We start from the raw sequence: 12264 nt of genomic DNA, 5'->3' as shown, positions 1-12264 counted from the left end.
ACACACACACACACACACACACACACACACACACACGGATATATGGCTATATGCATATATATACATTAAAAAATCCCTTTATTGTAGTTTGAGAGGCTTCAGGAGAAAGTGCATTTAGATACATGAGTTCATTTGCCATCTTTACCTGGAAGTCTGTTTGCATATATTCTTCAAGCTTTTTCGCTCCCAATAAAAATGCAGTTGTTAATTAATAACTATTACTAAATCCAAAGGATAGTTTAGCTCTCATCTCATTAGACCTCTCAACACCTTTAACTTATTTAATTCCACTTAGAATTACTCTATTTCCTTGGATTCTGGAATACCAGTTTGTCTTTTGCCTGACTTCTAAAGTTGGAGTTCCTCAAAATGGACTCTCTAGGCGGTTTTTTCCATTCTGATACCATTACACACTGTATCTCTTAACTTGACCTCTCTTCTGAACTATAGACTCACATCTAACAGCTCACTATTCATCTTTACTGGCTATTTTACGTACATCTGATAATGAAGATGTCTAAAACAACCCTTGAGCCCATGCCTAAATCCTGCTCTGTATTTTCTCCCTGACTCATAAATGACATACTCAGTTGCTTAGGTGAGAAACTTCAGAATCAACCTCCACATCTAAACCATTAGTCAATTTTGTTGTTACTTCTGGGATGTTTCTCAATCAGTACGTTTTTCTCCATCCACACCAGTCCAAGCCATAATTGCTTCTTGTCTGAACCTCTCTGCAATAGTCTACGTGCTTCCCATTCTTGCACCCTCCAATCCATCTCCACATAAGGGCCAGAATAATCTTTCAAGAAAGTAAATCCCATTATATCACTCTCTACTTATAAGCCTTCACTGGGTTTTCATTGTACTTAAAATTAAAAACTATACTCATGGGGCGCCTGGGTGGCACAGCGGTTAAGCGTCTGCCTTCGGCTCAGGGCGTGATCCCAGCGTTATGGGATCGAGCCCCACATCAGGCTCCTCCGCTATGAGCCTGCTTCTTCCTCTCCCACTCCCCCTGCTTGTGTTCCCTCTCTCGCTGGCTGTATCTCTCTCTGTCAAATAAATAAAATCTTTAAAAAAAAACAAAAAAAAAACCCAAAAAAACTATACTCATAATACGGTCTATCAGAACCGGCCTGATCTGGTCCTCTGGCCTCTTTCCCTTTTGCTTATTATATTCCAGTCAAACTTGCCTTCTTTTTAGGTCCTTTTAAAGAATTGAAGGTTTTTAGGACCTTCGTACATGCTGTTCTCTTCACTTGGAAAACTCCTCCGCTCCCTTTGCTTGAATAACTCCTACTTTTTTTTTTTCTTCTTTTTTTGGTTTAACTGTACCTGGCTCATACATAAATTATGTTGAACTGGTTACTATGTCTTATAGTATCTTGTTCTTTTTCTTCATAACACTTAAGGCCATATGGATTTTAAATTTATCTGTGTATATGTTTAACAGCTGTGCCCTCCACTAGACTAAGTGCTTCAGACGGTAGGTTTTATAACAGTTTTGTCTGCATTGTATATCCAGAATACTTAATATAGTGCCTGGCATAGAGCAAGTACTCAAAAAATACTTGCTAAATGAAAGGAAGAAAAGAATGGACCTGTCTAAACTCTTAGAGCAGGTGGCAAAGCCAAGATTCAAAATCAAGTCTTCTCTTTCAGATCTTTAAATTACTTCATTTTTAAAATTACTCCATACTTTCTACATAAGATGCCTTATTTCTGAGTGCCTTTGATACACTTTAATAAATGCCCTACTATATACAATTTAATTCTATGTAATATTCTGAATATTTGTTAATGCTTAGCCTAAGAATTAGCATTTCGGTATTATTTAACAAAAGATTTGTATCTTTGAAAATAAAGTCAGTATTTTTTTTTTGTTTTGTTTTGTTTTTTTTAAAATGATTTTTTATTATAAAGTCAGTATTTTAAATAAAATACTTATTGTAGCTTTCACAAAACAAATTTACCAAATAAGAGATTTCAAAAATGGTATGTCAGGATACTTTTATCTTAGTAATTGTTACTTAGGTAAAATAAACTCTAAATTAATTTTAAGGGGGAAAATGTGATTAATGTGGTTTTAACTTCAAATACTAAATATTAACTTCAAGAATCACTAAGTCTGGAGCACCTGGGTGGCTCTGTCAGTTAAGCATCTGCCTTCAGCTCAGGTCATGATCCCAGGGTCCTGGGATCCAGCCCTGTGAGGGGCTCCCTGCTCAGTAGGGAGTCTGCTTTTCTTCCTCTCCCTCTGCTCCTCTCCCTCATGTATGTATGTATGTATGTATGTATGTGTGTGTGTGTGTGTATATATATATATATATATATATATATATATATGCGTGCGCGCACGCCCTCTGAAATAAATCTTAAAAAAAAAAAAAAAGAATCACCAAGTCTGATTGACCCAATATTCTAGCTGTGTGAATTTGGGCAAATCATTGAATCTTAAGTCTGTAGAGGCCATGCCTTAGCTGGCCACAACTTCACTCCTGACTTTTACTTTCTTTACAGTTTAAGCATTTATAATTCTCTATCACAATAAAAATTAATTCAACAAAATTTTATTGAATGTCTATTCTGTGCCAGTCATTATTGTAGATGTCGGGAATGTGGCTTATATTTCAGTGGAAGAAGATAGATATTAAACAAGTGAATAGACAAACAAGATAATCTCAAGATGCTGAGGGCTTTTAAAGTTAGGGAGACCACAGGGGAGATAGAATATTTACTTTAGTCAGTCAGAAAAGGTCTCTCAGAGGTATCTTTTGGGGTAAGATGAATGTCAAGAAAACAGCCAAGAGAAGATTTGGGAAAAGGCACTCCAGGTTAGGTGGTGTTTCTCAATTGCAGGCCCTGATCTATTTGTGAACACGAAATCAATTACGTGGGCTGGGGCCATAATTGAAAAAATACCAGAACGCATCACAAGAAATGAGACTTTTGTTTCAGTTATACATATATTTCCACATATATGTATGTGTGTGTACATACATACCTATGTATGCATGCATGCGTACCCGGGTCACAATGTTAAGTGTCGTTTTTACTATAAGGAGGTCAAGAAACTTTGAAAGTCACTGAGGTAGAGGGACCAGCCAGTTTGGAGGTCTTATGGACAAGAAAAAGCTTTGTGAGTCATGGGGAGAAAGAAGGCCAGCATGGCTGAAGTGTGCACTGGGGAGGAGAGGTATAAAATGAGGTAGGAAATGTATATAATTTTCCTACATATAACCTCTGGCCAGCATCTTAATCTGGACTGCCACTTCTGTTCCAGTAATGGTTCATCATTAAGAAACAACACGGCAGAATAATCTCCCTCCTTTAATGTCACTTTTGTAAACTGTCACTAAGAGAATTTAGCAGTTACACTACTGTGACTGTGAAATTAATCTCTAAGAATATATTTTAGAGTGAGAATGTATTACTTGAATAATTAAAAAGTGAAAAAACCAAGTTCATAAGCCCTGGGGGAGCACTCTGGTTCCTTTCAGATCCTTACTATGATGAAAAACTTTAAAGGTCAGTTAGTAGTATTTAATTTTCCAAGTCTCTTGGATATAAATACAAAAGGAAATAGTAATGAAGAGACCGCTTAAGTCAAACGTAGAGGAAAAAAATAAGGTGACTGGGACTATAGATGTGGCTCTTCCACTAACCAGCTAAGTGTCCTCACAACTTGTTTCACTCTCCGGGCCCTCAGATTCCTTATGTGTGAAAAAAGAAGAGGAGCAGGTGTTCAGTAAGGTCATTCCATACTGTAAAACTTTATGATTCTACGTTTAGATCATTTACTATTTTAAACGATGCAAAAATTAACCCGGTGTTTTATCAAAAAATTTTTAAGAGGAAGTTACACGATATACGATGAAGCTACTGTCCTTAACTTCACAGTACATGTCACAGTGTTTGGAGAGCCAGAAGAAAAAGTCAAAGTTATCTGACAGTTTATGTCGTACTTAGGTTGACCTGCACTTTGGAACCCTGTGGACTTTTCCTAACAGGAGATCAGTATCTTGGTAAACAACAAACTTCCTGAAAAGAAAGTTTAAACCTCAAATCATGCGTAACTAAAGCTTGACAACAACCCTCGGGACAAGGTAGATGGAAAGTGAGTTGGCAACACAACTCACCTACAAGTTCTCCAATCATGAAAAGCAAGTAAAGAACGGCAGCAATGGTCAATCTGGTTTTCACCTTTCTCTCCTTCAGTAACTCTCGCTGTCTGCTGCAGTTGTCACAGGGGTCCACCTTCAAACTCAGCTGACTGTTGGTCAAAGGTAAGTCCTGGTCCAGTAAGGAATCGTCGTCGGCCTGCAGGGCCGGGTGCGCCCCGTTAATAGGCCTTTCTGGGATTTCAGAACCATCATCGGCCACCACAACTCGAAGTTTGTTAAACCGAGAAAGCCCCTCGTCCCCCACCTCGTCCGAGAAGTCAAAGGCGCTGGTGTCATTTAAAAACAGCGGCGCATCATCCTTCCTCAGCAGAGATTTGAGGCGCTTCCACGCGCCGGATCCGGCCATGGCAGAGGCTGAGCGGCCGCGGCACGGAACGGCTCGGTGCAGGCGGCCGGCCGGCGGCCGCGGCAGCTCCTACTTCACCGGAGCGCCAGTTCCCGATGGCACTGCCGCGCGTCCCTCCCCATCCTGCGAAAAACGAAACACGTTATAAATTAAAAGCGCCCCAACACTGCCCACAAGTTCCAAAGCCCCGGGCGGCGGGGGCGCCAGGCCGGCCCGGAGGCGCCGGGGCTCCGCGAGGGGGCGGCGCGTCTACCTGGGGCGCTGCCGCGGAGCCGCCGCTCATCTCCCCGCCCGCGGCCGGCTCGGCGGGGCCGACTCGCACAGCTCGGGCCGGGGCCGCGCGGGGAGCGGGGCCGTCCTGGCGCCGGCCGCGCCCGCAGCTCCAGGCCGGCTCCCCGGGTCTGACAGGTTCGGGGCCGGGCGCCGGGGGCCGCCGCCTCTCCCCGCCCTGCGCGAGGCCGCGCGCGTGCGCCGGAGCGGCCGCAGGCGAGGAGCGCGAAGGAGGGGTCGGCACGAGCACACGCAGGCCCGCTGCGCAGGGCTGCGGCGCCCGCGAGGGGCGGGGCAGGGGCGCGCGCCGCATCCCCGGCCCGGCGCCCCAGTCCCGGCTGCGCAGCCCCGCGCGCCTGGCTTTGCCTGAGAGGCACTCACAGAGATGCCCCTGTCTCCGGCGCAGCCCTGCCACCTCCCCGGGCGAAGAGGCGGGAGCGGATGGAGCCGGGGCCTGCGGACCAAGTGGGTAGATTCGAACGGTCCCGCCCGCCCGGGGCTGGGCGTTGCTGCCGGAGCTCGCTCCACCCAAGGAGGGCCTCAGGAATCTTGGGTCAGGATCTCGGTTGCGGATCCGCGGCAGAAAACGATTTTAATGCTTTCTTGCAAAGTGAGAAACCAAGCAGCTTTCTTTCCTCGAGTTGCTGCTTCTTTGGCAAGTTGGCAAGATTTGCTGCAACGTCAGGTCAACTCCGAGAGGGCAAGGTTTATGGTCTTCAGCAGTTCTAAGTCCTGTTTTGTATTTCCTATCGCTTTTCATCAGATATGTGTGTGTGTGTTCGCTGCCATATTCCTTTTGCCTTCACTAATAACATGGACTAAACCCAAGCACAAAATCTAGTAGGGGTTTCCGTTTTGGCCTTTGGTTCTGTTAACATCAAATTTAAAAGAATTAAGTTCTGAATAGTAGTTTCTGATTTAGATCTGAGTTGTAATGGTAAAGTGGAATGGCAATAAACCTTCCCACTCCCCTTCTCCCTTCAAGTCTTAGGAGATTCTTAATCCAGATTCCTTGGATGGGTTTTAGGGGCTTCTGGAGGCTTTAACCTCATATGCAAAATATTGTGGCTTACGCGTATTTTCTTGAGTTAAGACCCTTAGGTTTTAACATATTCTCAAAAGGGTTTCATACTCAAATTTTGAGATTTAAAACAGCAACACTGTCAGGGGAACTTATAGATCAAGCCCCTAGCTAACACTTGGAATTGAATTGTAGTGAAACTCCTTGTTATCCTGTGTTAATGGATGTTGTATTTTGACAGTAGTCTACATGGATTACCAAATTTCTAAGTTACAAAATATACAATAAAAAGTCACATGGAGCATCATTTTCCTCTGAAGATTCAGATGGCGTTTTAGAGTCTCGCATGCCTCAGGTGCAAGAGCACCAACTGCTTTTGGACTCCCCAGCAATCCACTTTTGAATGCCCACCATATTTCTTCAGAGCTGCAGCCATGGGAGTCAAGTTAGGAAACCTGGGTCAGAGATCCCATGGTTCCCACGACCAAGAAGAGCAGACTTGCCCCAAATATTCAATAACCAGAGCACTCAGGTCATTACCAGCTGAAGGGAGAGTGCTTACTGAGCCTTGCTTTCCTAACCCCAAATATCTTAATCCATCCAACTCAGGAGTAAGTTAATTGTTGTTTTTCATTTCAGTTTGTTATACTGCCTGAAATTCTAATGAGTAATACAAATGAATAAAACAAATATGTCAGGAATGTGATTGCTCTTTCTTTGACATAAATTCTTCAAATAAGATTGCATTCAAGGAAAGGGGATAGGTACATTCAAGAAAAGTTGAGGCAGAACATGGATTGTTTTGGGTACTTACAGGAAGTTTTGTTGGGAAGGGCTGCAGTTCTGCATCCCAATTTATTTTTATTATTTTGTATCGCTGGATATCTGGACAGAGTAATAGGAAGATACCAAAAAACTATATAGTGATTTTAATGTATGTCCACAAATTCTGATACTTGTCCCATCCAGAGGTAGAGCTTAATCTCCCTCCCACTGAATGTAAGCTTCTTTGAATGACTACCATATAGCCTACAATGAGTAGAATATGACAGTAGTGACAGTGTATGACTTAAAAGGCTAGGTCATAAAAGGCACTGCAGCTGCCTGCTTGTTCTCTCTAGGATCACTTGCGCGGGGGGAAGCCAGAGTTATCATGTCACGAGGAACTCAAGCAGCCCCAAAGAAAAGTCCACGTGATGAGAAATGGAGACCTCCTGCCAACAGCCATGTGAATGAGCCATATTGGAAGTAGAGCCTCTGCCTTCAGATGACTGTAGCCCAGGAGATATTGACTGAAACCCCGGGAGAGATCCTGAGCAGAACCACCCAACTAAGCTGCTCCCAGATGACCCACAGAGACCGTGAGATAATAATGTTTATTGTTTTCATATGGTAAGTTTGGGCATAATTTGTGACAGAGCAATAGATAACGAATACTCTCAATCTCAACTTTCCTCTATACCAGGAAAGACACTTTTTATTTTATCACATGGGCCCTTGTTCCCAGGCCCGTCCTTGGGCTAGTGGCATGATTTCTATCGTTGAACTTGAAAACGGGCCAAATAGACTTCTGTGAATAGTCTTGGCATGTAACCACCATTTGCAACCTTATTTCTATGCATTCGGAATTTATAACAATAGACAAATGAACTTTTGAAACATAATCCATTTATAATCTGGGTACTGCCAGCAATTCAGCTCTAGCTATTGCTCAGCCTGCCGTTCTTTTATAAGAGACTTCCTACTTCTTTCCAGTATGAAGAACTTTTCGGCATGGGCAAATAGATAAAGTTGCTAACGATTTATCCTCTCTCTTAACCAGGTAATTCATAATACACAAATTGTTTAGGTAATGGTAGATGTCTGACATTTGCAAGACACATAACTTCTGGCAGTCAGCTAGAATACCCCCACAATATCCTATGTCAAAACTTGTTTTCTGGCCCAGACGTTTTTGGGCGCAAATGACAATGCTGAAAATAATACCACAGCTAACATTTACTTGAGGCTTTTTTATGTGCCAGGCGCCTCTGCAGGGTACCTGATTTACAGCAGCTCATTTAGTCCTTATAGCATCACTGGGAGGAAGTTAATGATTCAAAGCATGGGTCTTAAAGTCTGACTGTGTGTGTGCCCTCGTTTCACTAGTCCTATAATCTCTCGCAAACCATTTAACCAATTTGTGCTTCAATTTTCTTACCTATAAAAGGGGTTTGGTGAGAGTACCCTCTTCCCAGGGCTATGGTAAGGATTCAATGAGATCATGCATGTAAAGCATGTAAAACAGAGCATATATAGTTCCTAGCACATAGTAAGTGCTCCGTCAATGCCAACTATTAATATTTTTTAGGTAGAGGGACACCTGGGCGGCTCAGTCTCACTTTGGCTCAGGTCATGATCCTAGGGAGTCTGCTTCTCCCTCTCCTCCCCGCTCATGCTCTCATCCATTATCCTACGTTATCCTCTCAGTCTGTTTCCACACACAAATGGAATGATCTACAGAAAAGTACTTAGACTCCTTGAAGTGTGCTAGGAGAAATTCCTATTCCATATGCCAAAGATTCGCCAGCACCTCGAGACTTCAGCATCACCCTGTGAAATCCTTCTTGGAAAGAAAGGGGGAAAAGTGGAAAAGTTTTTAAAAATGGAAATATGGGGTGTGGTGCCTGGGTGGCTCAGTTGGTTAAGTGTCTGCCTTCGGCTCAGGTCATGATCCCGGGGTCTCTGCATTGTGCTCCCTACTCAACAGGGAGTCTGCTTTTCTCTCTGCCCCTCTTTCTTGTTCTGCTTTCTCTCGCTATCTCTTTCTCTCAAATAAATAAATAAAATCTTAAAAAAAATTTTTTAATGAAAATATGGGAAAAGGTGCCACTTAATTGACAGGCTCAAATGTTGCATATTCCCCATCCTGAGAATTCCTTTCTCTATTAGAATAGGTGATTGTAGGATTCTCAAAGGATATTTTTGGAATGTGACTCCTTACCTTTGCGGGAGGGGATGAAAGCTGTCAGCTACATATGGACAAGGGTTGGTGATGTGATACACAACTACAGGGAGTGTAATAATTTCTTTTTGTGGATTGTTCTCTTGTAACAGGGAAGCTGGGGATTCAGTTTAACCCCTCTTCCAGGGGAGGAGAAGAAGGACCCAGAAGAGTTAAGAGAATTGCCTAAGGACAGGCAAGTTTCCTTCTTGGACAGGGAGGAGATAAAGGAGAGGGTCTCTGGGCCAAGTCCATGCATCCTGCCAAAACCTACACTAAACAAGTTCATTGTTTTCACACCTTCGTTTTTATCTTCCCTTCTTTTTTTAAAGTAAATGTACCTATGAATTTCTCTAACCACGTCTGGCTAAAATTAGAGGGCATAGGAGCTGGGACAGGTTTAAGGCATCAGCACACAGGCCCTGGAGTCTGAGGTGGCAGCTGGGCTCGGGGAGCTTAAATGTGAGGGTGGAAGGCTGACTCTGGACGTGCTTTGGGAAGAATCCTACATCACAGACAAGAGAAGCTCATTCGGCTTCTACTTTTGCCATCCTTTCGCTATGATCCCTAGCAGCATACTGTTGCTGAACTCATTTTCTGTCTGTAAGTGGGGAATAATATTTGTCCTACCTATCTCCAATGAGATTGTGCGTGTGAAAATATTCCCTTCGCTACTTTACCACTATTAAAGACCGTGCCATCTGAACCAAAATGCAAAACATGGCTACCGACAAATGCTGATTGTTAATCCTCCACTTGTATCTGTCCCTTCCTAGGAGAGTTAAACCCCAGTCCCTGGTTTGTATTCTGCCTTTGTTAGGTCTCTAGATCACAACCACACATCACTGTTACTCTTACTTCATTTCTATCCTAAGTTGTTTTTGTCCAGGGCACCTAACAATGTACTCAGAGCAGAAATGCTGTAAATTCACATGGATTTATATACAAAAATATTTTAATCATGGGGCGCCTGGGTGGTGCAGTCGTTAAGCGTCTGCCTTCGGCTCAGGGCGTGATCCCGGCGTGATGGGATCGAGCCCCACATCAGGCTTCTCCACTGGGAGCCTGCTTCTTCCTCTCCCACTCCCCCTGCTTGTGTTCCCTCTCTCGCTGGCTGTCTCTATCTCTGTCGAATAAATAAATAAAATCTTTAAAAATATATATATTTTTTAATCATAGAGAGTTCATTCATAACTTTAAATTCCCTCAAACATTTGTATTTCTTGAAGCTGGTGCGTAGTGTCTGAGAAATTCTTAGTGGTGAGATTAGTCTGTCTCCTACTGACTGGAGATGATTAATTCACTAATACTCAGTTGATATTTATACCTGACTTATGTCAAAGAACACTCTAATGTTTATGAATTAAACCAAGAGAGAAGCAACTGCAGAAAAAGTGACTCTTCTGTGGCCTCTAACAACTGCTAGCTTTAAACAATGAAGGCCATTGTGTAAGAACTCCCTCCTGGGGTTATTGTGAGGATTAATTAGATTAAAATCTGCAAAGTATTTTGAGTTTTCCCCAGAATTCCTTTATAAATAAAGGTGGCATTAATTTTTTTTTCAAGTATCCTTACATGGGTCCTCCCAGAGCCAGGTAACGAATCCACCTGCTATTTAACTCCCTGTGTTCCCTGAAGCAAAAACCCATGACTAAGCCGACCTAAATGATCCTCTCTAATGGTTTTAAACTATGGGAGCACACATGAATGAGCAGAATTCAGTACCCTAATCACAAAGATCTTGGTGTATGACTTACATGACACAATAATGCCTCATAATCACGGTACCACATGATAATTAGATACAAATTACTGTAATTATTACAGCTGTTTTATACTGACGAACAAACTTTTACCCTCCTTTTTGTTATTTATATTTTACTAACTCATATTCTGCTCACTTACAAATAGGGTTTAAGACAGCCTTCACTTTAGTACCAAATTGGAAATGATTTGAGTTTTTCCTGATACTAGGGTCTGCCTAATCTTCCCTGTATGCGCAGAAACACATAGACACAGATGAAAGACAGGAGTCTTAACGACCAACTCTCCAGTGACCGATGATGTAGTTTGAGAATGTAGGTAAGGTCCGGAGCCAATGGTCAAGAAAGAATTCTCCCCCCCCCCCAGGAAAGAATTATTGAGACGTCTTTGGTGCAAAAGAAGTGATTACATTGAAACACGGGGATAGGAACCATGGCAGAAAAAGCCGTGGCAGCTGCCTGGTACCCTGGGATTGTGATTATACACTTTGAGGTTGGGGGAAGTAAAGGTAGGGGAGGTATCCAAAAGGAGTTTCATATGCTAAAGAAAACTCACAGGATACTGGAAGCCTTGCTATTGTCAAACTAAGGTTGTTTTTCCTTCTAGCAAGACATTATCGTCAAGACAGTTGAGGGGCGCCTGGGTAGCTCAGTCGTTGGGCGTCTGCCTTCGGCTCAGGGCATGATCCTGGAGTTCTGGGATCGGGCCCCAGTCAGGCTCTTCCCATGGGAGCCTGCTTCTTCCTCTCCCGCTCCCCTGCCTGTGTTCCCTCTCTTGCTGGCTGTCTCTCTCTCTGTCAAATAAATAAATAAAATCTTAAAAAAAAAAAAAGACAGTTGGGAGCTTCCTGGAGGAACATTGTACTCTGCCTGCCTCAACTATTTGTCAATGGGCTGCAGGTTATAAGGACATGTAATTTTATCTACATTTCCTTCTGCCTTTGTTTCCCACGTCACCGAGATTCCTTAGGAACCCCTTCTGCTCTGTCTCCTGGTCTCTGATCTTAATCCTGTTAACAGTGACTCCCCAGCCCCTGCTGTCCCCTCCCCAGACCCAGAAGAAGCCACTCTGAATATTCTGAGTGGTGGGTGTGGGGCGACCCAATTGGATGGAGGCTGAAGTTGTGGGCAGTGGAAGAATTCACCTGTGGCAGAACACAGGAGATAGAAGTTGAGTGAATACAAATGGGCAGAACAGCAAAGGAGAGACTGTCTGCCAGGGGGGCTGTAGTTAAGGGGGGAAGGTGAGGAGGTATGGGAGCATATAGAATTCTCCTTTTTCGGTACCTGCACCCTATTGTAAGCAGCCCCTTGGTCAGCTAAGGCTTATGGCTATTTGGAGGTGGGTCGCCTGATGCACCTGTTTGCATTCAGCCCAGGGGTCCCTGTGGACCCTTTGACCTGACTCAGGTTTTCATTGCTCAAGCCTGTTGCCTAAAAGTGGCCTTTACGGTGGTCTTGTGGTAGCAGAAACTTTGGAGCAGGCCCAGGTTGAGTCTGGGGAGCAGCAGGATAATAAGCCCATTGGAAATAAGGAATCTACCTGGCAGGTGACCAACTGTCTTGGTTTACTTGGGATGGAGGGGATTCCCAAGACCTGGGACTTTCAGTGTATTGGGATGAGTTTACCTTGTAGCAAGAATCGATTCTGTAACCATGACACTGCTGGGCAGGGAGAGTATCTTCCCTGGGAA

General features: G+C 43.5%; 1 protein-coding gene across 2 annotated transcripts in view; it reads right to left on the bottom strand.

Moving 5' to 3' along the window:
* SLC30A4 (solute carrier family 30 member 4) overlaps positions 1 to 4590 on the bottom strand; it is a 31299-nt gene extending 26709 nt beyond the window's left edge. For both annotated transcript variants that reach the window (XM_040620536.1, XM_040620537.1), the window contains exon 1: positions 4143 to 4590. In XM_040620536.1, the coding sequence (XP_040476470.1) occupies positions 4143 to 4533 (391 nt within the window). In that variant the 5' untranslated portion in view covers positions 4534 to 4590. The remainder of the gene's footprint in view (positions 1 to 4142) is intronic.
* Positions 4591 to 12264: the final 7674 nt, after the last annotated feature.

This window comes from Ursus maritimus, unplaced genomic scaffold, assembly GCF_017311325.1.
Source record: "Ursus maritimus isolate PB19 unplaced genomic scaffold, ASM1731132v1 scaffold_35, whole genome shotgun sequence".
Classification (NCBI taxonomy): Eukaryota; Metazoa; Chordata; class Mammalia; order Carnivora; family Ursidae; genus Ursus; species Ursus maritimus.
Note: the sequence above shows the minus strand (reverse complement) of the source record. Positions and strands in the feature narration are given on the sequence as shown.